This window comes from Bombus huntii, chromosome 15 (genome assembly GCF_024542735.1).
Source record: "Bombus huntii isolate Logan2020A chromosome 15, iyBomHunt1.1, whole genome shotgun sequence".
NCBI classification, from domain to species: domain Eukaryota; kingdom Metazoa; phylum Arthropoda; class Insecta; order Hymenoptera; family Apidae; genus Bombus; species Bombus huntii.
Genome location: NC_066252.1, coordinates 2,969,848 through 2,994,451, shown reverse-complemented (window position 1 = coordinate 2,994,451; position 24,604 = coordinate 2,969,848). Strand labels below are relative to the sequence as shown.

General features: G+C 31.4%; 2 protein-coding genes and 1 long non-coding RNA gene across 10 annotated transcripts in view; 2 read left to right on the top strand and 1 right to left on the bottom strand.

The window, feature by feature from the left end:
- Nucleotides 1-4,797, top strand: part of LOC126873717 (GTP-binding protein 2) — a 31,337-nt gene extending 26,540 nt beyond the window's left edge. For 2 of the 3 annotated variants that reach the window (XM_050634886.1, XM_050634888.1), the window contains exons 3-10: nt 8-281; nt 1,406-1,684; nt 1,771-2,064; nt 2,196-2,456; nt 2,528-2,918; nt 3,010-3,295; nt 3,382-3,662; nt 4,181-4,797. In XM_050634886.1, the coding sequence (XP_050490843.1) occupies nt 1,408-1,684; nt 1,771-2,064; nt 2,196-2,456; nt 2,528-2,918; nt 3,010-3,295; nt 3,382-3,662; nt 4,181-4,286 (1,896 nt within the window). In that variant the 5' untranslated portion in view covers nt 8-281; nt 1,406-1,407 and the 3' untranslated portion in view covers nt 4,287-4,797. The remainder of the gene's footprint in view (nt 1-7; nt 282-1,405; nt 1,685-1,770; nt 2,065-2,195; nt 2,457-2,527; nt 2,919-3,009; nt 3,296-3,381; nt 3,663-4,180) is intronic. The other variant, XM_050634889.1, reaches the window with a different exon arrangement.
- Nucleotides 4,798-4,985: 188 nt separating this feature from the next.
- On the bottom strand, nt 4,986-24,145 carry LOC126873712 (leukocyte elastase inhibitor). Of its 4 annotated transcripts, XM_050634881.1 has the most exons (7): nt 11,539-14,483; nt 11,420-11,461; nt 9,494-9,798; nt 8,091-8,429; nt 7,720-7,976; nt 6,743-6,872; nt 4,986-6,565 (listed from the first exon to the last, which is right to left on the bottom strand). In XM_050634881.1, exons 3-7 carry the CDS (start codon nt 9,794-9,796, stop codon nt 5,558-5,560), a joined length of 2,037 nt encoding a protein of 678 aa, XP_050490838.1. In that variant the 5' UTR covers nt 9,797-9,798; nt 11,420-11,461; nt 11,539-14,483; the 3' UTR covers nt 4,986-5,557. The 4 variants fall into 4 exon arrangements, with proteins under 4 accessions (XP_050490838.1, XP_050490839.1, XP_050490836.1 ...); XM_050634882.1 differs by lacking the exons at nt 11,420-11,461; nt 11,539-14,483 and adding an exon at nt 23,971-24,145; XM_050634879.1 differs by lacking the exons at nt 11,420-11,461; nt 11,539-14,483 and adding an exon at nt 16,931-17,219.
- On the top strand, nt 17,828-23,964 carry LOC126873758 (uncharacterized). Of its 3 annotated transcripts, none has more exons than XR_007692515.1 (3): nt 17,828-22,113; nt 22,356-23,318; nt 23,442-23,964. It is a non-coding gene; the product is annotated as an uncharacterized LOC126873758 (long non-coding RNA). The 3 variants fall into 3 exon arrangements; XR_007692514.1 differs by lacking the exon at nt 23,442-23,964 and having other exon boundaries at nt 22,356-23,056; nt 23,203-23,234; XR_007692513.1 differs by lacking the exon at nt 23,442-23,964 and having other exon boundaries at nt 22,356-22,873; nt 22,954-23,137.
- Nucleotides 24,146-24,604: the final 459 nt, after the last annotated feature.

The following is a 24,604-nucleotide window of genomic DNA, read 5'->3' as shown; positions in this document are numbered from 1 at the left end:
CCTAAAGGTGGAGCCACAATGGACGCATTCGCAGCGTCATCTCCAACGAATTTTCGATTGGAATTGGAACTAAATTTGTTTCAAGCGCAGAAGAATGAATCGTCGAGGCTGGTAACAGTCAGATCTCGATTGAATCGTGCACAGTCAGGTGTTGAAAAAAGCGGGAGGGAAAGTGAGAGGTTCGCATGCTGTGTTATTCAACTCTGACGTGGGTGTCGAACGCGATTTCGATTTCAGGAGTATACGTCCTGCGAAGGGAAAACTACTGTTTGTAAAATGCAGTAAGTCTTTTTAGCCGTTTCTCGTTGAATCATCATAAATGCGCGTCTAGTCATTTGATGTTTTCTTTATCATATAGATCATTTTCAATTTTGCAATACATTCCCGTTTCGACAATAAGATCTTTTAACTCCGTAAATATCGTATTTGGCAGATACAATCGACCAACTGTGATCCATAAATACATCCTTGCTCGTGGATCACAAACAACTTTGTTTGCATACAGTTTTGTTTTCGTTTTCGTTGAGTCAAGCGATATTGCATATGTATATGTACAGCTGTTATAGCGTAGTGTGGATCCATTGATTTGGCGCGCTCGAGTATTTTACAAGTGTTGTCCTCCTAAATATGTTTCGAAGTCTCCTTCAGAGAAATTTGTATAAACATGAATTAACGTGAGGGTAGAAAAAGCTATTTACATGAAATACTTTTGTAATGCATATATATCATTTATGTAAGCGATAGAATTTTATTTCACGAATAAAATGAATAAATAAATAAATAACGTAATTTTTAATTTAGCGCTTATTGCGAAAATGTATATTAATTGATATTGATTAACATTGCTCTGTATTACTCGACATTATGTAATTTGAAAATATTTTAGTAATGTAAAATTGTAAATTTTCAAGTAGATAAATTTCATTTATTTTTTATGAATTAATTCCAATCAATCATTTGAAAATCTTAAATATTAATTATTTTATTAGTTTAAATTTTTTAATGTTTTTGTATTAAGATTTTATTATACTCATGTTGCAAATTTATATTAAGCACACTTTTGTAATGTATAAAATGAATTAATAATATATATATGAACACTGCTTACTGTAATATTGCACTTTATATACACTACATATAACTTAAGGTATTTGGACATGATGCAATATCATATGATGTAACTTATAATTTATGAATTGGTAATGAACTAGATTTAAGTCAAGATTGTTGGCCACAATAACAAAAGAATGTTATGATCATTAATAGTTCAAGCTTTCAAAATGATTTTATGTGCATGTAAAATAATTTATTGTTTTGTTTATTAAATATAATCATTAAATATAGGACACTGTTTTAAATATTGTTCTAGATATATTTTATGATGGTTATTGTTTCTTATTTATAGATATGGAGTCATTCTTGGAATTGTTTGATCCAGATAATAACAAACACAGCCAGAAAGATACTTGGAATGATTCAGAGAATGAAGGAAATCGAATTTCAGACTGTGAAAATTCAAGTATTGATGATGATCAGGAGGAAAGACTGCCACCAGAACCTGAACAGGGTAATGTTGAATATAAACTAAAGCTAATAAATCCATCTAGTCAACGGTTTGAACATCTTGTAACACAAATGAAATGGCGTCTCAGAGAAGGCCACGGGGAAGCTATTTATCAAATTGGTATGAAACCGTTTTATAAATTATAATTATCTAATCATATATCTTTAGTGACTTTATTATTTATCATATCATTATTTAATTATTAGGTGTGGAAGATAATGGAAAATTAACAGGCTTATCAAGAGAAGACATGAAGGCATCATTAAAAACTCTAAATGATATGGCAGCTAGATTAGGTGCTACAACAAGTATACTACGTGAAAGACATGCCAATTCTAAAAATAAAGATATAACCACACATCACAATAAAGAGGAAAGACAGATAGCAGAAGTTTTAATAAGAAAGTTAAGGAAAGGGGATAGAGAGGATCAAGATAGTATTATTGATTTGAGACTTGCAGTCACTGGTGCCCAGGATGCTGGAAAATCAACTCTCTTAGGTGAGAGGATTAGCAGAGGACATTTAAGGTAGAGAAATATACTTAGAGTTTACTCTGCTAAATTCGTTGTTCATCTAGTTTATAACAATTGAATTGAAATGTAAATTTTAATGTATCTGAAATGTATATAGGAGTATTAACCCAGGGTGAGCTAGATAATGGTAGAGGGAGAGCAAGGCTGAATATGTTGCGACACCTTCATGAGATAAAAACAGGTCGTACATCATCGATATCTCACGAAATTATAGGCTTTGATAGCAAAGGGCATGTTCTAAATTATGCGGAAATGGCAACTGCAGAAGAAATATGCGAGCATGCGTCGAAAGTTGTTACATTTATAGATTTAGCCGGTCATCGTAAATATTTAAGGACTACGGTACTCGGTCTCACAGGTACGATAACTCGAGTTATCTTGGTAAATTGTAAATTTTATTAATGAGCAATTTATAACCTTATCTTTCAGGATATTCACCTCATCATGTGATGTTAGTTGTAGCACCACCTATGAATGAAGCGTCGCAAGAACACATGGCGTTATGTCTTACATTGGGACTTCCATTTTTTATAGTTGTAAACAAGATCGATCTTGGTTTTTATAGTATATCCGAAACAATAAATCAATTAGAGAACGCCATTAATGCACAGGGATATTGTAAGCAATTAATAATGTATAATAACAGTCAAATGTCGTGGAATTATGAATCAGATATAATACCAGTTTTCAATGTGAGTTGCGTTACCGGGGAGGGTTTGGAAGATTTAACAAATTTTATTAAGAATTTATCACCATATAACGTGAATTCTGCAGATTCAGATCCTGAATCGTGTCTGTTTCAAATTGACGAAACTTTCAGGTGTATACTTTTTTCTAAAAAATATAATTAGAATTATATTTAGTAACCATATGAATTATAAAGTCAAGCTGTTTTCTTTTATTTCATATAGAGTAGCAGGTTTGAACGAACCTGTTTTGGGAGGATTGCTTGTGAGAGGAGCAATCGCTCCTGGAACTCGATTGTTGGTAGGCCCTTTACCAGACGGTGAATTCAGTCCTGTTAAAGTTGTCAGCTTACATCGAAACAAAACTCCATGCTGTTTAGTAAGAGCATCGCAGAGTGCTAGCCTAACATTAGCACCACCAACAAATCGAAGCCCCCCTTTGCCCCATCTAAGACCTGGAATGGTTTTAATATCACTATGGGACCAACCTCATGCTACACTTTTTTTTCAAGTATGTTCAACATAATGATATCTCACTTAAAATACATATAAGATTCAAATAAATTACTTATTACAATTTTATGTGCATATTCTTAGGCAACTGTATTAATAGTGTACCACGCAACTGCAATATATTCTGGTTTTCAAACAACTGTGCATGTAGGGAATGTAAGGCAGACGTGTATCATTAAAGGAATAATGGACGCTAAAGACAGAGGTTTACAAACGAACGATACGGCATCCGTGTTGTTTAGGTTCGTCAATCATCCGGAATATTTGCACGTCGGTATGCGATTATTATTGCGAGAGGGTCGTACTAAAGGAATCGGTAAAATAACACAGATATTTCCACTAATAGGTCAGCAGAACAGTATACAGTAAGTAAATCAAATAAAATTTTACGTGTAAAAAGTATTAAAGTATGCAATACATTTATGAAGATGATAAGAAAGTTACTGTAATATTAGATGTAATTATATCATGCGCCTGGCACAAGTATTTAAAAAATACCGGTAATATTCGTTATAAAGCACACAGTGGTTTTGTTTGTTTTCGATTTTCTTCTTCTGTTTAATACAATGAATGTATGTACACGATTAAACTTGCTTTAATTTAGTTTTCTATGCTCTTAAAATAGAGAACTTTTTGTATATGAGAAAGCCAAGGAACAGTTGGTCTTGATAATATACTTTCTGCCTTTTTTGTTTTAAAAAAATGTGTAACGGAAGAAGTATAGAATGAACATTGTCAGATGAAAATTATTGATTGATAGCGAAAAAAAAAAGAATACTTCTGCTTCAGGTGCATAAGAGAAAATAAGTTTAGTTGTAAGAGAGAAAAATCTTAGAATCATAAAATTTCATGGACCTTAAATAGTACCTTTATTTCATTATAGTATTTATGAAGTCGCTGACGACTATGCTTATTTTGTGATATGCAATAAAAGGTCGCTTTATGTCATCCTTTTGTGTGTGACACTGCAGTTTAAAAATTCTTTGTGAGAACAGTCATTATAATAATGCAATGTTTCTCTATAAAATTTCATTTTGGCTATGAATCTATTTATTCTGCTAGTATTTAAGAAACGAAAGACTAAAAAAACATTATAGTTGACAAACGCAGAATAAAAATTTTCGCAATAGACTACTATTGTGAAATGATAAGCATCGAGTGCTGTATCGTTTTTAATTCATAGAACTTTCAGAAAGAAAATTATATTACATACTTATACATATGTGTTATATATATAAAAAGAAAAAATGTTTTGTCAAAGAATCAAAAAATGTTACTTAAGACGGTTGTATTTGCGCACGTGTCTAAATTGTAAATGGTAAATTCTTCAAGATTATATGAGGTTACATATCATAACACATGTTAAAATGTTTTGTAATCATAAATCATTATGCAGCCGTCCAAAAAAAGATTTTGTTTTATTTACATTAAATCTCAAGTGTAATGCTGTATTATAAACTGTAAAATATTTTGAATAAAACAGAAAAATTTACACGTCTATTTGAAGCGAATTTAAAATATTGGAACCATATCTTTATATCTAAAAAAAAATCTGTCTTTATTGTCCAAAAATAAGTAGATCAAACAAAGTAATAACTAATATTTATATATATATATATATGGCTTTGACAATAATAATGTCAAAACCTTTTTGATATTATTTTTGCTTCAATCAATTATTTCCACAATTGAAAAAAAGAAACGCAGACATTTATTCAATATGATTTCATAAAATCTCTCAATAACTTAATCCTACGCTAACAATATACCATTTAATATAACGTCAAATAGTAGTCGGAGGTAAAATAATATAATATTAAATTCTGAGAAAATACTGTTCCATTACAGGTAGGAAATACAGATATAGCATCTATAAATATAGTTTTCAATTTGATTATTTTCATAATTACGCGTATAACTCTAACCTACGAAGGCGGAGATTCAAGGAAAGAATCGTATAAATAAATAGCGCGTGAATATTTGTATCAACTTGTTGCGTGCAAAGGAAAAACCGTTTCCTTCGGCTAAACCGGTTTCTTTTATCGATCCTTCAAACGAAATTACTCATTCGAGGATGATAATCACCCGCATGACGAGTACTATTCACGAAGAAATGAATTTATGTACGGTCGTTACTGCGAAGATAAACTGTGATACATAATACCAATTGGAAGAAAGAATGTTAGTAATTGTTCAACGTGATTACTTTCTTCGATAGTTGTCTTCATCGTCATATTCTAAGGAAGACTTGTGTTTCAGATTACGTAGTCGGATAATTTGGCGTTGGAACGTTTATCGTGCCCCAGAAGAGCACGAGCTTCGATGGGTCGTGTCTGATGAAGAAGATGAAGGGTCGATTCGCAATGAACCTCTTCTGACTTCCATCACGCTCCAATACAACGCCAGTCACGGCTGCGGCTTCGGTACCTTTTTCTGTGATATCTATTTCTACCTTTTGAAGAACATCTGTAGCGAAGAGATGTGGGTTGACCAGATTTGCGCTATTTCTAAGACTGTCCAGCCCGTATGATGGAAGATTCTGATGTCTCACAAAGTCCAGGAAGTTTTGATCAATTGGTCTGGTTTGCCTTCTATTTCTTCCTGTTTGTTCTTCGAAACGATACTTGTTTTCTTCGAGATTTACAATCTTTGTATTATCGTGATATTCTTTGGATCTGCCCTCCACTGTATACGAGCTCCTATCTTTCTTTCCTTTAATGTCACGAATATCACGAGTCTTTCTGAGGGAAAACCCATTCGCCCATTGTTCCACGTTATAACCACGAATTTTGTCCTCGTATGTAAAGTAATTTCGTTTTACCATACGACCCGTTTGACCTTGGTTTCTCGATCCTGAGGAAGGATAGAAACGAGAGGGGAAGTATATCTTGTCGTTGTATATTTGATTCTGTGGTCTTTTTTCGTTACCATTCTGTGAAGTAGTTATGGTAGGATTTGATTTCGGCCGTGATTCTGATGGCCTCACGTTCGTCTGGTTTCTGCCGTTCATATTGGTTACGGCATTGGGTTGAGATATGAGGCTCAAATCTGCTGTTACTGGATCGAATAAAGACTCGAGACCCAAAGCAGCGAGCGTAGGCCTTAAACTTAGGCTGGTGCTTAACTTCATTCGTGGAAAACCGACGATACATGTTTCGTTCTTTGCATTCTTAATTAAATTCTCGATTATGTCAACTGTTAGTTTGTTCTTGAATTCTCGGAGAGCTTTTGCTCCTGGAGCTGTTGGAAGCAAAACGTACATCGAGAGCTGAAAAGAAATTATGGATTAATTTGATAAGATATGTATGTGTATGTAATAGAAATTTTTAAAGGATCGGATGAATTTTAATTTTAGTCACAGTAGACTGGAATAACTAATTTTGAATTGAAACAAAATAACATTATTTGAAAGCTTATATCTGTTGTGAATTTTTAAAATACTTACTTCGCGACCCTTGTATGGAAAACCAATGATCTTCGCGCCCAATTTCTTGTCTAAGTAGAACGGAAACGTTCCTCCATTGTACATCATGTTGACATTAACTGTCTCGTTTGGCTCAATGAAGAATGGTCTCCTATTTAAACAATCGAATTAATTATATAATGCGCCATAATTGCAACTGATTATTAACCCATTAAGAGTCAAACGGTGAAATGATGTATAAAAGCTTACATTATTAAAATACTTAAATGAAATAACTTATATTCTTTTGTTAATGTACAAAAAATGTAATAAAATAACAGGCACTTTACAGAAATCCATTACAACATGAATAGAACAAATATTTTTATAAAATTGAAGGAGCTTAGTAAAAAAAGAAATAGAAACGAAAAGAAATATTACACAAATCCTTGGTTTCTTTTTAATAATTATAATATTAAAAAACAAAATTCAATAATGCTAGTTGATTGAATCAAATTTTTCTTATTAAACCCTTTGAGTATTGAACACTCCCAGCGGAAACAACTCGTGTGGATGAATACTTCTTTTGCTAATGTGAACTATATTGGTTGGCAAGGCGCAACTGAGTTATAATGTATATGTACACCTGTACACTTACAACGTCACCATGGCGGCAACAATGGAATTGTTAATTCCTCTTATAACGTCGCCACGGCGGCGACAACGGAGTGAAAAGGGGTATTATTCATATTCACATACAGAAGATAAATGAACTTGCATTTTTTTGTTTATGTCGTTGCTAAGAAATGCACATGTATCATCTCATACACTAGTAAAAGAATCTCAAGCGCGGGAGAGGTCGAAAAAGTTGATAAACGCATATATGCGTCCTTAGTACACACAAATAGCTTCTGCTAGACGCATAGATTCGTTCATAGCGCTCAAAGAAAAGAGATTACAATGGTCTATGTTCTCTATATAAAACCTACATAAACTTCCTTCATAAAGGAAAATGATACCTTTTCGTAGCTCCATCCAAAAAGTATTGGTCCCATTCTCCATTAAAGTAGAGCGCTGATAAAAGAATCATTGCTGTTCCTGACCCCGGCGCGTGGTTTAGAATACTTGTAATTTTGCCTTTCGTCTTCTGCCGCACCCACATGTTTATCATCTCCTCTGCCCCTTTTCCATTTCTAGCAAAATCCACGTTGAATATATCGGTTTGATAAATCTCTTTGCTAAGTAACTTGAATTGCGGCAGTATTGGAAATCCATCCTAAACCACAACCATTAAAATTATAGTCAATTACACGTTCGTTTTACTTCAAATGAAATCCAATTCCTTTTTCATTTTTCTAAAGTTTAATTCGCTCGTGAAAGGAAATTTTACCTGCACGTATGCCGCTGTGGCGAAATTCAATTGCGGTAGAAGTATCCCAGCAGATTCTTTACTTTGAAGTTGAGACAAAAGCACACCAAACATCTGGTGAACAACCTCAGAATTTTGTGAGATATCAATCCCGGCCTCTAATCCAAGAACCTTGGACGCTTCATCGAAAGTCCTACCCGCAGAACCTGCAAGAACGATTGCCAATATTGCGGCAAGGCTAGTTGGCGACAAAACTATATTGTCCCGTTGCTCGATCAAGGATACGCCTCGAGTTCTGTGAATCTCTTGTTCTACGTCCAGACCGAATTTTAGTACTCCATTAGCGATGATATTGTTCACCTGTAACGTAGTAACAAACACTGTTATTATCCACTTCCAATAGTACATGTTCGTATATTCTATTGATGGAAGATTTTCTTAATTTTGTCAATAAATATCTTTTACGAGAGCTTCCGCTGATTTGAAAAAGAAACGTGCTCGTTTAATTGAGATAAACGTAAACTGTTTACGCGTCATCAGCGATTGCAAAGAAAAATGTGCAGTCAGAGTTAAACAACACTTGTAAACTTTTTCGACCCCAGTATGTATTCTATTGTGTAACGCGCTGTAAGCTATAAGATTGTGGCGATTTACACAAATTCAAAAATACTTCAAGACCTTTATTCGACGCATAATTACATTTTACGCTGGTAAAATACGAAAAAAGTGAAAACCCGCAAATTACCATCAAGGTATCATTAATCTATCCGTATGAAACTTCAAGATCACTGTTCAACTGTTAATGTTTACCGGGCAACTTGCATCACTGATGCTACCTTTTATTCTCATCATGAATTTCTCAAGAGTATTTCACAATTTCATAAGTTACACACTTCTACTACTCTTCGTGACTCATGCGATAATGAATTGAATTGTAATCACCCAAAGCTTCTATCAAAACCTTTCACTGTATACCTTCTTAATTCTCTTGCATTATTTGTTTTTTTTTTAGATTAAATTCTATTTTTTTGTCGTTGGAAAATTTCTTAGCGCGTTCACGATGCAGAACGAAAACGTACTTAATCTTTATACGTTAAGACGCTAAACAGAATTTCGTATATTTCCATCCATTAAACAATATTTCAAGCTCACAGCAGAAAAACGTGATAAGTACTTTTTGGGTGATTCTATGATATTTTGAAGCTACTTTAGACTTAAAAAGGATTAATACACAGCGTGAATAATAGTCTTAAACGTACAGTGGCTACAAAAACAATTGCCACGTATCCTTATTTTCCAAAAAGCACATATACATATGTATAGTACATACAACTAGATATGTATCATTCATATGAATAAAGAAAAAATTACACTTAACCGGGTACAGTCTAAGTACTTATTTTAACAAGTGTTTTTATGCTTACATGATCGCCCCAGTCTTGCAACGTATTTTCGGTAACAGCCGGATAGGCCGTAGTTGGATATGATGCCTTTGTTCTTCGCGGTGCACCGAGTCCAAGTATTGGCGGTGAAGTTCGTGGTAATTGTGAATTTACTTGATAGGAATTGATTGTGCTCTTCACAGAATCTTGTGACTGTACATTTTGAGGGATATTTGGAAAAATGGACGAAGGAACGGTTGTAGACGCGAGCAATTTATCGTCTGGATAGATTAGTTGACCAAAGCAAGTGGCCGTGAGACACAGGAATATAAGCGCAGTCTTCATTTCTGCAAAAAAAAAAGCAGATAATGGTAATTAGACATATTTTTGTGATATGTGCGTAATTATTTTTGTAGTTAAAATTGTAAGGTAAAGTATTAGAAACAGGTGCTTTGTGAAGGATTCGAATATTTTAATAGTATCGAAATATGAAAATTGAAATTTGTTATGAACAAAACTGTTAAAGTTAGTCAATTGAAAATATTATACGTAAATGATTGAGCACTCTAGTATACGAATATCAGCAAAATACGATGACACATAAATGACTGAAAACACTAACATTCCAATGTTATTATTAAAATAATGTGAATGCCCATAAATATCTGCACTCTAGTTATAGTTTCAAAGTTTTTTCTTTGTAAACTACCCTCCAATATACCAGAGGAGAGCGGTGATGTTTTAAAAACCTGTTTTAGAATTTTACCGTTGTTAATCAGTCGAGTGCAGGTATAAATATAATATGCTTTTAGTGGTCATCTTTTTTACGAATTGTAAATTCCGCAATCAACGTCGAATTATTAGTGCGATAAATGAGATGAAATAGGAATTTAAGCTTCGAAAAACTCAACGAGGATAAATACTTAATGGATGACTTAGCTGCTTTATTTCGATTCTTCGCGTATTTTTGTCTGTGACCGCGACAAATTTAATTTTGAACCGAAGAATATACATATTTAAAATCCATTAAAAAAGAATTTAAAGAATACTGATCAGAGAAAAATGAGAATTAAATTAAATTAAATAGGAGGATTGATGGGGGAAAAATATTGATAAAACAAGTCCTCGACGAAAAGTATAAGAACATTCGAAACAGTAGCTTCTGGTTCATAAATATTCATTTTCTCTGTATATTCGTAAAACTTATGATATCCATGCACTCTTTTTTTCTTTTTCTCTTTCTTTTTCTCTTATACGTGAAATTATAAGTATGTGCAGTAACGTAAACAACGTTTACGGAATCGCACAACTCTATTTGCATACTACACTTAACCCATCTGCTTTTAAAAGCGAAATTCCTTGAATTTAAGAATGCAGGGCTTCTTCATTCTTTCTACATATTTGTTAGGAAAGGAAAAAGGATGCTGAAGGAGAAAAGAAGAAGCAGAGAGGTATTATTTTTAACAAATACATTCATTTATAACGAAAAGTAATAGCAAATGAAAAGGAAGTAGCTCAATCGTTGTCAATTAATTGTTTTGCTGTAATGATATGCTACAACTGATTTAAACGTTTCGTTATCATTTCACCAAGATACATATGGTCATTTCAATTTCCTATTTGCATATGTTACTAACTAATAGTACTAACTATTTATATAAACACTGTAAATAAATTAGATTGAAAATATGGAAATATTAGCGTCAGTTTGTTAAAAGATATTGAAAAGTAGCTTCTAATTAACAGGTATTTTATCCTAAAAATTATTTTACCAAAAAAACTCTTTTTTCACAAATTCATATAAAAACAATAAAATTTATTTTCAACAAAAATTCCTGTTAAAAGTATTTTTTTCCAAATATTGAATTCATCGAAATTCTATATCTCTTTCGTTAACGACACAATTATGCAAAAAGAAAACATATTTAAGAACCTATTTTAAGACAAACTCAGAAAAATTTAACTTACCGATTTATTAGAATATCAATGTCAGTACGATTCCCATCTTATCTATTACCAAATCGAAAAATTAACGAACAAGATGAAAATTTATTAATAATTTTCTTTACATCCGATATTTGCTCTACCCTAACTTGTTCAACATCAATCATTAATTTTCAAGACGTAGCAATAATTACGATACAACAACGTCACTATCCATTATCATCATTAAGCGATTAAGAAAGCAACGACGCTAATTTTGGTATTATTTAACAGATACGTCGTTCCTCCACTGGCGAGAGAAAAACGAAGATACTAATGTATTGTTACACGCACATAGCGTTAGGTATCGATCTGTCTGCGGGTATTTCACGACACTATAAAATGCTTTTGCTCGCGTCATTGAAGATTAGAGTTGACATTATCGTGGTAGCGAGCATCCAGTGGGAAAACCCACATCAAACGTTATCCTTAGTCGGCTGCGAGATGAACGATGATGATGCATGGCCGAGACACATAAGTTCAACTGTACATTTTAAGTGAATGAAACGTATAAACGTGCACGAATATGCGTCGTAAAATCGTATTAACGGCCAGGTGCACTTTTACGGATCGATGAAGATTGTTTCAGTGTTGTTTGAAAGAAACGTAAAAGGTAAATGTACTCAGCTGCTTACGAGATTTGATATTGGATGAGATAGTTAAAAGACATTGTTGAGATGTTTTGTAATTGTAGGAAGAACGTGGTTTATCCGTTTAATTCGCTTTTGGAAGGAAGGAGAAATGTTTCGTAATGCACGATAACTGAGATAGTTTATAATTTAATATTAGAAGTAGTGGAATAGTCGAAAGACCTAACTTGCAGATTTATAGAAATTTTTGTGATTACACGAGTACGTAATTGTAGTAAAAATTTAATAGATTTCGAGGAATTTGTGTTTTCGAAAATTTAAATAACCTTTTATAGAATATATGAATAAAAGCTTGTTTTTCTTCTGGTAATATATATTTTATCAAAAAGCCAGAAGTTTCGTATTTCTGATATTTTCAGAATTTTTTTTCCAATTGAAACTATGCATGGAGATTCTATTTTCAGAAATACAATTTTCACCTGGTCCAATTCTATATATCTCTAATATAATTATCTGCAGTTTCAAAACAATAGAAACCCAAAAGAAAGGTAACGCGGGATTATACCACGCGCCTGACCTTTTAAGAATCTCCTTTCCAATCAAAATGCTTGTTGCGAATTCTACTTTCAGAATTGAAAAATTCCGCTTGTTGTAACTCCTATATATAATTTCATACAAAATAAGAACAATGGAAGCCCAAAAGGAAACTGACTATCTAAATCCCCAGAATTCATCAATTAATATAATCGAACAGTAACAGAAATATCGAAGAATTCACCTTTATCTCTAAAAATTTTCTTAACCTTCGTTACAAATTGTCTTCTTGGAAGCAGGTGTCTATCTCAAAATTGCATCAATGACTAAGTCTACCATTCCTTGAAAGTTCGATTTTCCAATTACCTCTTTCTCTATTTTATTGCCATGTATAGTCATGACAAGCGCATCTCCAATAAACTAGTCATTCGAGTGTAGGAATTTTATGCCTATCACGAACTCGATGACCCTCTATAATTATCCATCTTCGTTGAAGATCCGTGTCTGAAAGGATCATTGCTGATCACTGATAGAAGAAGATTTAACAGGATTCAAGTGTTATCCTTGATAAAGTGTAGGACAACGAGGCATAGAGAGAGAACGAAGATGAAGAACTTAATATCATCGTAATTCATTAAGCGTCATAGTTTATATATCCTTGTATGAAGACCTTATCACCTGCTGATTCCGAATGTAATACGCTCGACCATAATTCTTCAATTTTTAGTTACGCGTCGATACAATCGATAAGTTTTATGAGTAATAAAACATGAATTGTGAAACTGAAAGAAAAAGAGAGAAAAGATGTTCAAGAGTGAGTTATACTTAAGAATGTATTCAATCATTGAGAAGTCAAATTAGTTGTTTCTACGTGCATTTTGATAATTCTTTGATTTTAATATCACATCGTACGTTTTATTTATTACTCTGACTATTCAGAAACCTAAGCGGTTAATTTTAGTGGTTATTTAGTCTGAGTCTTAAATGGCTCAATAAAATTGCAGAATGAAGTATACTGGCTAGAACTTTACCAAATTATGTCATCTAGTGTTCTATGACGGACCTGTACTACAAGATACAAAGAATAGTTATTAATAAAGAAGACAGATGATATAATGTATCTACTATTTGATGGTGAAGCTATGACGTGTTATTTGCCCTTTTCAATGTGTATTAAATCGTGTATCTTTCTTATTATGTATGATGTATACTCACTTATGCGAGGTGTATTGAATTTCAGGACTTTTAAATATTAACAACTGAAAAATAAAACCTTAAATACACTATACAACCCAGTTATAGAAAAACAAAACTACAATAAACTACAATGAATGAAAAATGAATTTCTTTGTTATACAAAGATTCAGCTTTGACTCAAATAGCTTCTAGACAAAATGTAAACAGTGAATTTGTAAACAGACAAATTTTATGTCAATATTAGAAGATAGTAGACAGAGGATTATAACTGGTAATGTGATGAAAATAAATAGATGTATATAACTATACATCTTAGTAAAGGTCAGGAATAATTCTGTCAAAAATTGTTCGTGCACACTTTCAATAACTGCAAAAATGTGAAGTTTAAGACCCGTTATTTCGAAAGGCACGGTAGTTTTATTATTCACAGATACTATCTTGCACGACAATTTCTCAATCAATAATATAATTTAAACTAGAAGTTGTATATTATAAATTCCTGTTTTACAATTTCGTAATCTTTTGTCGCATAATATCATCAAATAATTTATACAATGTAAAATTTATTTTCAAAACTTTCTTATTTTCTTTCATCCTCAAACTTATTATTGCTAATCAAAGATATTTATTACCAATGGTAACTTGTAACTGATAATCTGTAAAATTTCACCAATCATGATGGATGAATTGTGCAAGAGAACCTGAGGTTAATATATTACTTTACTGCTTTATAAATATTATAATTTGTTGCTATATTAATTAATCATTGTATCAAACTAGTATGTTTATAATATAATATTATATTATATTATATTATATTATATTATATTATATTATATTATATTATATTATATTATATTATATTATATTATATTATATTATATTATATTATATTATATTATATTATATTATATTATATTATATTATATTATATTATATTATATTATATTATATTATATTATATTATATTATATTATATTATATTATATTATATTATATTATATTATATTATATTATATTATATTATATTATATTATATTGCATTTTTATATCATTAATATATTGCTTTAGTGCGTAAATATTTTAGCCAAAGGAGAATGTGTCATACTTCTGTGAATCACTGTAACTGGAAATTTGGCGACGACCGGATGATCATTATTCGACGTAGTGAAATAATCATTGTTTGGGAACAATAAACAGCAAAATTGTTCCAAATCATATACGTATATCGTCGTTCCAATCGTGATATCCTTTGAATTACTTTCTGTTAAAAACGGAATCAAACGGTCGAGCGATTGTGCGTTCAGCTACAGGATACTGCAATTGTTGGCGACACAATCACGTGGATATCTGCTCCTTGTGAAATTGATTCCGCAAATAATATTTGGATTTTTCACATTCCCGGAAACTCCGCGGAATTTGCCTCCATCGGTTAGAATTCGCATCGTCTGACCAAACGCGACGATTTATCATTGCTACCATTATTTCTCTGTTTATTTGCTACTATCGCTCGTTTATCGCTACTTGTCGTTACTATCGCTAGTACTATGCCTCTTTAAAACTGGTTTACCGATTAGTTATTATACATTCGAGATTGCCTTTATTTGACGCAAAACGTAAATTATTAAATCATTGAATGTAACTGTGTCCTTTTGGAGAAAAAAAATTTGAATGGAAGAAGAATCCCAAATAAGTATTATTTCTTTCCTAAACGATGAAACGTATATCGTATTCGACGTAGAAAAAAATTCTTTAATGCATTAATTGCAATGATTTCTAAGCTGTCTCCTTTTTAATCAAAAATTGTCCTCCAGAATTCATCCGAACTTTCCAGATAATCTCATGTGCCTTCAAAATTTATATTCCCATAAAAATTTCCCGAATAATCACGAAAGTACTCCGAACTTCCATAAAACTTCCATTATAATCATGTAATCATGAAAGAAGCATTTATAACTTATTTCAGTTATTATTCAATTCAATTCCTCTTTCTCAAAATTCGTTGAAACATTCAAAATACCTGCACGTGTTACTTGAACTGTTCTATACCTAAACGATATTATCATCGAATTCTACTTTCCGAAAAATCGCCAAAATACTCGAATATCCTTTCACGTGTATGCAGAACTTAATAATCCCAAATTTTCAAAAGTCTTCTATAATTATTATCATAGAAATGTTTTATTAGCACTTAATTCTACCTTCTTAAAATTCATCAAAATGTCCAATATAATCCCATTCTATCAAAAAGCTTCTATAAATGATTCAACTTGCAATGAATATCTTTAGTCAAACGTCATATCTTAAAAAGAAAGGTATAAATATTCATGAATTTTTATTTACATACGATAGCTTTCTCTTCGAGATTAACCTCTAGTAATATCTTAACCTCTCTGCGATCTTGTATTTACAAAGTCATCTATAGATGTTCGAGCATTCTCTTTGAAATTATATTACGAATATATAAAATATATTCCTACTTTTCTCAAATGAAACGTTTTAATTCAGTCTCCCCTTTTAGTTTCAATCGAATCGATATTTGAGACATCGATAAAAACAATTGTCAATATTTATTAGTATAAATAAAAAAGTAATATATCAAAGATGAACGAAACCTGATAGTGCGAAAACACCTGAATTAGCTGATTAAACTTTGTATAGATTTTATGAAGCATCGGCTGTTGATTATAGATAGATATGAAATTTGAGTAATGGCAATATATTCCTTGTTTCAATTTAAATTTAGAAAAGTATTTGATTCCAGATTCCAGATATAGCATAATGTAAAAAATAGAACAATAGAGAAATATTGCTCTATCAATATTCCTCTGTCTAGATTATAGATTTTTGTGCATTTATGAGAAACTTGAAGATGAAGACAATTAAAATACGTTAAATATATAAGATATAGTAGTCGTTCTAATATCCAATAGGTGAAACAAATCGTTGCTAAAGTTTTACTTCCTTATAGTTTGCGTTTACAAAATTACAAGCTTACATAAAGATTCGCAGTCTAGGCATAACTTTGAAAATATAACAAAAACCTCAATGCTTTGATAGAATTACGCCAGGTATCAGAATATGTGACACAAGCTCCGCATTCTGATCACTGAATCCCTCGACCTCCTTCAACTATCTTTATACAGAACACTCTGATTCTTGTCCTGTTACATACCTTTTCAAATGTCTTCAGAGTATCTTCTTCCAAATGTCGCGTCTCTTTCTCTTGCAGCTTCTAGTGGATCACCGTGCGCTCTTTTCACTGATAAATTAAATCGTCGAGGCCAATTTACTTGTCGTAGTATCGTGAAAGACAGTGAAACGAGATAATGGATAAAGAATGGTGAAGAAAATGAAAATGTCACGTGCGTTTAATAAAAAGTCGAAGGTCTTCTGCATGCGTGTCTTTGTCGGTTGAATGAAACACAGTACTCGTCTTATTCATAGATCGACAGCCACGAGACGACTGAGTTTCTACGGTCTCCGTTGCGCTTTATTGTATTTACCGGTTTCGTCTCTGCCACTTCCCCTTGCCGTACGCGGTGCTTCCTACAGTTTGTATATACGAAAGAGGGGATGTCACTGTACATCATTTCTAGAGACCGGATCGAACAACTTGGCGCTGGGGTCAGCCTATGAAAAACTAATATTGTTAAATATTGTTGACCCACGGATTTCTTAGATAAGTGACTGTTCCACAATCAAAAATTTATATATATCACGTTTTTAAAGCAGCTTCCGTGACGAGACAGAGTCAACGGTGCTATATCTTTTTCTTGAAATCAGAGGCATTGGTGGACATATGGTGTGCGATTGTAAATATTATACGAGCACATAAGGAGTGCACCTTTACGCACTTATAGGGAAATACACAAAATGGGCATTACATGGAAAAATGTATCGATTATCTAAAGTAGAGTATGCTTTAACAAATAGGTGAAACTAATCTTTGCTACGGTTTATTAATATAATAATTTATAATATTAATAAATCTTTGCCCTTGTATTTCTTTTTTGTGAATAGGCCGAGAGTCAATGATTTTGTATGTTTTCATAAACTTAAAAGACCTACCGAATGCGATTGAAAATAAATCATATTTAGTTGCATTTATATAAATGCGGAATTCGCATAAATATTCGCAATGTATTGATGACTTATGTAACAAAATAAAATAAATAGAGAACGTAGAATAAAATCTTTTCATTTAAACCTTGGTTTTTTAGAGAATCGATTTTGGTATCCTTGATAAAATTTTTCTTTGTGCTTTGTTGAATTTGTACTTTGTTGAATCTAATAATCTAATTATTTATAAAAGTCGCGTAGGCATTCTAAATATAGAAACAATGGTGTTACTGTACCGTATTGTATGCATATAATTACGTATGTAAGTATATGCGTACTATTGTATACGCAGCTAATTTTCAAAGTCTGTTTTTGTATAAGAAATCATCTGCCCGCTCCACAAACCTTCAAAAATTAATTTTCTTAAAATCTAAATAAGTTTTAGATGAAAAAAACTTTATTCTACATTTTTGGTGAAATGATTTCCCGTTTTTTCTATAAATTTCATTTCGCTTACAAATGCATACTTACGTTAGCAGATTTTCAATATCAATTTGAAAGACAAACTCCAATTTTTTTTATTTCAATTCTGCATATTTTGGATCCACTTCTTATTATACAACACTTGATCCGAGCAATGATTGGCTTATGACGATTCAAATTTTCTTTTGTTTATTGACTGTGGTAAATTCTTATTATTTCTTTTTTATTGTTTTCGGCAGGTCGTTCATTTCTTGAGTTAGCTCTTTTTCATAATTCTTAATGTATTGCATATGTATTGTATTTTCTATCTTTTATTTATTTTTGGATAAGGTAGCGTTTATACAAGACTTTACTTTGAGCCATATCTTGAGCATTTAGGAAGCAGGGGCGTTAAATTTGGCGTAAGTCAATATTACATAAAGGTTATTTGAAGTAATAAATGCTTATGATAATTGGATTGGTTTGCTTGTTTCCCAAGAAGTAAAGAATACCTAGATTAATTGCCAATTATTTAACAAAAATTTATTCAACACACGCAAGCTATTTTCTGAGAAAGTTTGTTACATTTTACATTTTTCTGTAATGTTATACATGTTGTTATTTATTTTATGTATATTATTTTTCTGTTATATATAGCCGTGATATTTCGTGTTAGCGATGATAAGCTATAATCGTTCTGCGCATTACACGGATTAAAAGAGATTAATTTTATTCCGACAGAAAAACCCACAGAGGAACACTGTGAGGTCTTAGACGAAAATGTTTATAGTAAGGTTATACAGATAGACATTCGAATAGAATATTCCAACTTCCAATAAAACCCAGAAACTGTTTTAAACAAGTTTTACGAAGTGTAATTTAGAAGGAGTATTACATTGACATGTATAAATATCTATTTGTATGTGACAATACAGATTGCCGAATTTTCTGAACTGCACCTTTCAGAAAAACCTAATCCCTGGCGTCAGTTCAGGTATCGCCCTGTCCTTGCCAAAAGAAGGTGCGCCAAGGGCATATAATAGAGTTGTCGTAACACTCAGGATGCTGTTAATTGAAAAATTAACATTTTCAAGGTATCAGCGTGCATTTAAAGCATGTGTGGCAAATCTTCGATAGTCGGAGAAAAACATTCATCGGACATTTTTCAACATTTCGATAGATATCATGCAATAGCAAAAACAAACAAACCAGTCAAACACTATCACACATTCAAACTCCAGGGCGTTATCTCCACTGAAACAACAACGACGAAATTTTTGTAGCCGCTTTATATTTCTTGGAAAATTCACCATTTGTTATCGAATGTTTCTCCAAACTTCTTCGTGTTCATATATTTTCTTTTATATTTAATATAAATATAAATATATATATTTCCAAATAGGGAAATCCTCAATTTATTTATCTTTAATGGGTAATAACATTACACAATTTTTAATAATCTGCCAAATATGAATTAACTTCATGCGTCATATATCAATGGATTTCTCAACAAAAATGTGCGATAAAGGGGAAGCCACAAACGCCCATTATTATTATTATTATTTTTAGTAACATAATTAATAAGAATATCGCATAGCTTTTAATGTTTTCGTAGAACATCAACTAATTTTGTGGTTTAACTGTGTATTTAACTTCTCCACGTAACTGACAATAAGGGTCGAATTGTAAACATCTAAATTATATTTCTAAATTATTACATACATAAATGACTATATTAATGATTTTCAGAATAACAATTAATTCGCAGTGAGGATTGAGTCGTAAATGCTTAAAAAGAAATTCAATCGTATTATGTATATCTCGTTACAATATCTTAATCTTTTGTAATAATAACGCTACACACTTTTTGGTAATCTTTGGTACATAAATTAATTTTATTAAAGAATTTTTCTAATGAATGATATTTGGCAAATTGTATAACTCAATTTCCTAAAAAATGAAGCATTCGATCCAATTTTATTATTTTTGATTTTGACACACTGAATTTTCACATTGAATTTTTAAGTTACTTTTACATTAATAATCTGTCTCTCACCTCTGTATAAACAGACAATTTCGGAATAATAAATACGATTTGTTTGAATAGCTAATACACTTGAAGAAGCATAAGGTAATCGCAGATGTGGGTTTTCCCAAGGGTGAATTTAAAGGAAGGGTTATTGCTGGAATCGTATTTATCATCCTTTTCAATAGTAGCAAATCATTTTCTCGAGAAATAAATACTTAAAGTGTAGAATCATGTCACTTTATACGTACTTATAAATTTTTCTAATATCGATTCAGCAGTGAAAACAAGATATCATGGTTAAATAGTAATACACCCAATAGATATGGCCATACATGAATGAGCTATCTTCTTGGAGAAACTAATTCTGAGATTTTGATTAATACCATGTGCCAATGACGCATTTTGAAAGAAAAGATCTGCCAGAATGACGTTTTTCAGTCGAAAAAATAACCGCGAGCCCGTGTTTCTCAGAGCGTTTGATTTCTTTTATAAATAGAATAATATAAATGCCGAATTGAAGTATTATTATAAGAAAAGATGATATTTTATGAAAAAAAGATAAAGAAGGCTGCAAATAAGACCAAGTTTAATATTTGTTCCATTATTATCGATTTAAAAAAGGTAGCAAGGTCATAAAAGAGCAAATATTATTTCGTCAGCCCCTTTTTGTTTGCAGCAAATAAAAGATATACGATCACTAGAATTGCGTGACCGGTATTAATATCCATACACGAAGGTTATATTTTTAGATAATAAGGTATACATATATATTTCAATTATATTTAAAAAATAGTTTCATATTCCAGGTATTTTTCGTAATATAATATAAAGTATACCATTATATAAATTATATATAGTTTATGCTACAAGTCTTAATATTATATTATAATTTAATTATAAATAACTATAATAAAATGTTATATCATAAATTAAATTTAATTTAATTTATTGAACAGAGGTGTGGGTTGCAACTTTTTAAAATTAGAAGGCTTCTAGAACTAAAAAAATGATCTTTATTTAACCTAAAAGTTCTACAGAGACAATATTTTCCGTCATTTGGTGTACTACTATCTTGGAATTTTCTTAAATTTAATTTAATCGTTTTATCAAATTTGACTTTTAAAAAATCTATGATCTAATTAGATTGCCATCCGAAAATTCTTTCATTTGATTAGGATTCTCTTGCGTAATAATTTATCAACTAATACCAGTAATAACTAATATTAATAAAAGTGAATACCTAACAACATGCTTGAAATAATCGCAGATGAACAATGTCATCGTTAATGAAATATTGAAATTCGCAAAGTCTGTAGTCCATTTTTTATATTTAAAAGAATCTCTTAAATACGTACAAATCTGTAGTCTACTCATAATTTATCAATGTTCTCCTATAAGTACTGCCAAAATTGATAGTAGTTGACAGTTAAAATTAGAATTAAACGTGAATGAATCTTTTCTGGACAGGTGACTAATTACACGCGATCGGGAAATTCGAACAATCGATGATTACGAGGATCATCGGATCGGAATCACGGGACTTCTTTTATTTTCAATTATGCATACCTATCCCATTAAATAGCGTTACATGATTTTATCCACGCGCCTCGAATTCAGCCGCAACAATCGACAAAACCGATAAGGATCACGAAGCCAGCAGAAAAGATTCTGCTGATAATAAATCGCCATTCATATAAATAGAAAATCGATTAACACCACGTTTGCCTCTGTAACTGTGTCAGTATCTCTACCGTTAGTCACGCAAATGATTGTTTTCTTTTTCCTCGGGCCAAAGGCAGGATAGGGTGCGTTATTTGAGAATGACATTTTATTCAAATTAAAGCTCATTTAAATACTGTTCGATTTTAATCCCTTATTTGATTATTTGCCATTTATTCGTTCTTTCATTCGTTCTTCGAAACTTAGTCATTTTTAACTTCTACATTATTGGTCAATATAGAAAGTTATATTAATACTTATAATGTATTATATAATATACTATACATTGATAATATTCACAATGATATACATAAAAACCTAAATTTAGGTAAACGTCCGTAATCTAAAAATATAACTTCTTTCGAGCGCTGATCGGAAGTCGTGTCACGAAATTTCACAATGCGTGGGACTAATTTGGAAAGTGACGATGCAAATTATGTGAAATCGTATTTGGCTTAGAAGGAACTTATGTACGTAATAAACAGCAAATCGCGAAGTTCTTCGTTTCCATGGAAGCTGTACAGTTTCGAGGAAGAAATTTGCATAGGAAGAAAAAAACATGGAAAATGGTGCACTCTTGCGTATACTACGAAATATTATACGATAACAGAGCGTTACACAACATAAAAGGAAAATCGTGTTTACACGAAAAAGGCAATCGACATATGCAAATATACGTACATCAAGCAAGGACTGGATACAATTTCATTTGTGTTTAGTTTTAAAGAAGAGCTTGGGAATACCGAGTTTTATTATTATAGCGCTTGGACAATGGTGATTAATCATGCTTCATAGTCGATGGGAACGATTCATTATTGAAGCAGATTTCCAATCATATCGACCAAGGTGGGATATTTTTAAAAGATTATTTTATTTTTATTCCGGATCACGCTAGTGGATTTCGATGATTTATTGATTAAACACAGGCGACTGGTCATAGAAGAATACCGTGGACAATAGTTGGATTGTTGAAATTTTTGTTGTAACCTTGACTATGTAACGGTATAGAATATATCTAGGTAAATATATGTAAGTAAATAATATCGTATAGTATATTTATTATAATATTATATTATTCATTTAAATTAATAATATAAATGTTACATATCATGTCTTGCCCTGATTTTTATAAACTTTCTCTGTATATTTATAACAATAATGTACATGTATTTTAGATATCATATAATATTTTTAATATAACTGAATATTTGTCAAGATAATAGATAGAATTTTACCAGAAATTTAATATCACAGGGTACATATTAGATGCAGAATTCAAATGCCAAGAAAGGTTAGGTCGCATCTAAAGTTTTGTTTGTAACATTTACTTGGTCAAAATTGCCTAGCTAAACTGATGAATCAAATCTGATTATACGTGTAAGATATTTTGTGCATATTCTCTATGACATTTTAGATCAGATAATATGTATTCGGATGTATTATATAGTTATTGGAGAAGTATCAATATTTAAATAAGCTGAGAAACTTCTTTGCTTTAGTTAAGGAATATAAATTAAGAAACGATCTTTTATATATATATACATATATGCTGTTTTCATTACAATACATACAAATTCTAAATATGATTAAAAAAGAAGATACAGGAAAGGATAGAATAAGAAAATTTTGAAGCTCAAACATTAACCTTTTTCTCTTTAATTATTATGCAAAAGATGCGTTTGGCGACCTCTCTTCTACTAAACATATGCACGAGAACCTGTTGTTTTATGATCTGCTTCGATAATATCCCTAACACTTACTTGCTCTACTTGTACTGAAGATGCAAATTTATACGTATAAGTAATTAAGCTACATAGCAGCAACTAGTTTCATACATAGAGGTTAAAAGTATATATGAAGTTACAGTACGCCAGTCATATAAAACATACGTTACTATGTTATCGTGTAAGTGGATGCGATATGAGAATGAAAAGAAAACGTACATAGAGGCCCCTTCCATCACTGGCAAATAATGCCGCTCGTTTATCGGTGATACACTTACTTATTTACCTGTAAGGTACGTTCTCTTTTTATAGCTATATCGCCTTTACAGCTCGTTCACGCACACTATCTTTATATCTCTATGGTTTTACACATATGTGTGTATAACAATAAAAGAATTTTTCTGTTTACAATGTTCCATTTTTATCTAAAAAATTCCTGTTTTATATATGATCCAGTCTACTATGACTTCGATTATTAATTTAGTATCATCTCAATTTAATTGTTTTTTATGGGCAAAAATAATATGGAATATAATGTTGAAATTCAATAATTGTACTACGATAAAAGATATATATGTATTATTACAATATGAATTACAATATGAATATCATCCATTGATTATATTATCTTATGAATAAAAAGGTCTTTTTTAACGCTTGCATGAAACTTTTAATTTATTATTACCAAATTTTAATACAATGGAAATCGTTTGACCGTTTTCAACTCAGTTCAATTTTCACTTCACTTTACGTCGTTACTCTCGTGAGTACGTCCCTTTAAGTTCGGTAAATATATCACACTGGAATTTATTGATTTGTTCTGTCGCGTTACTATTGGGCAACGTGTTAGCAT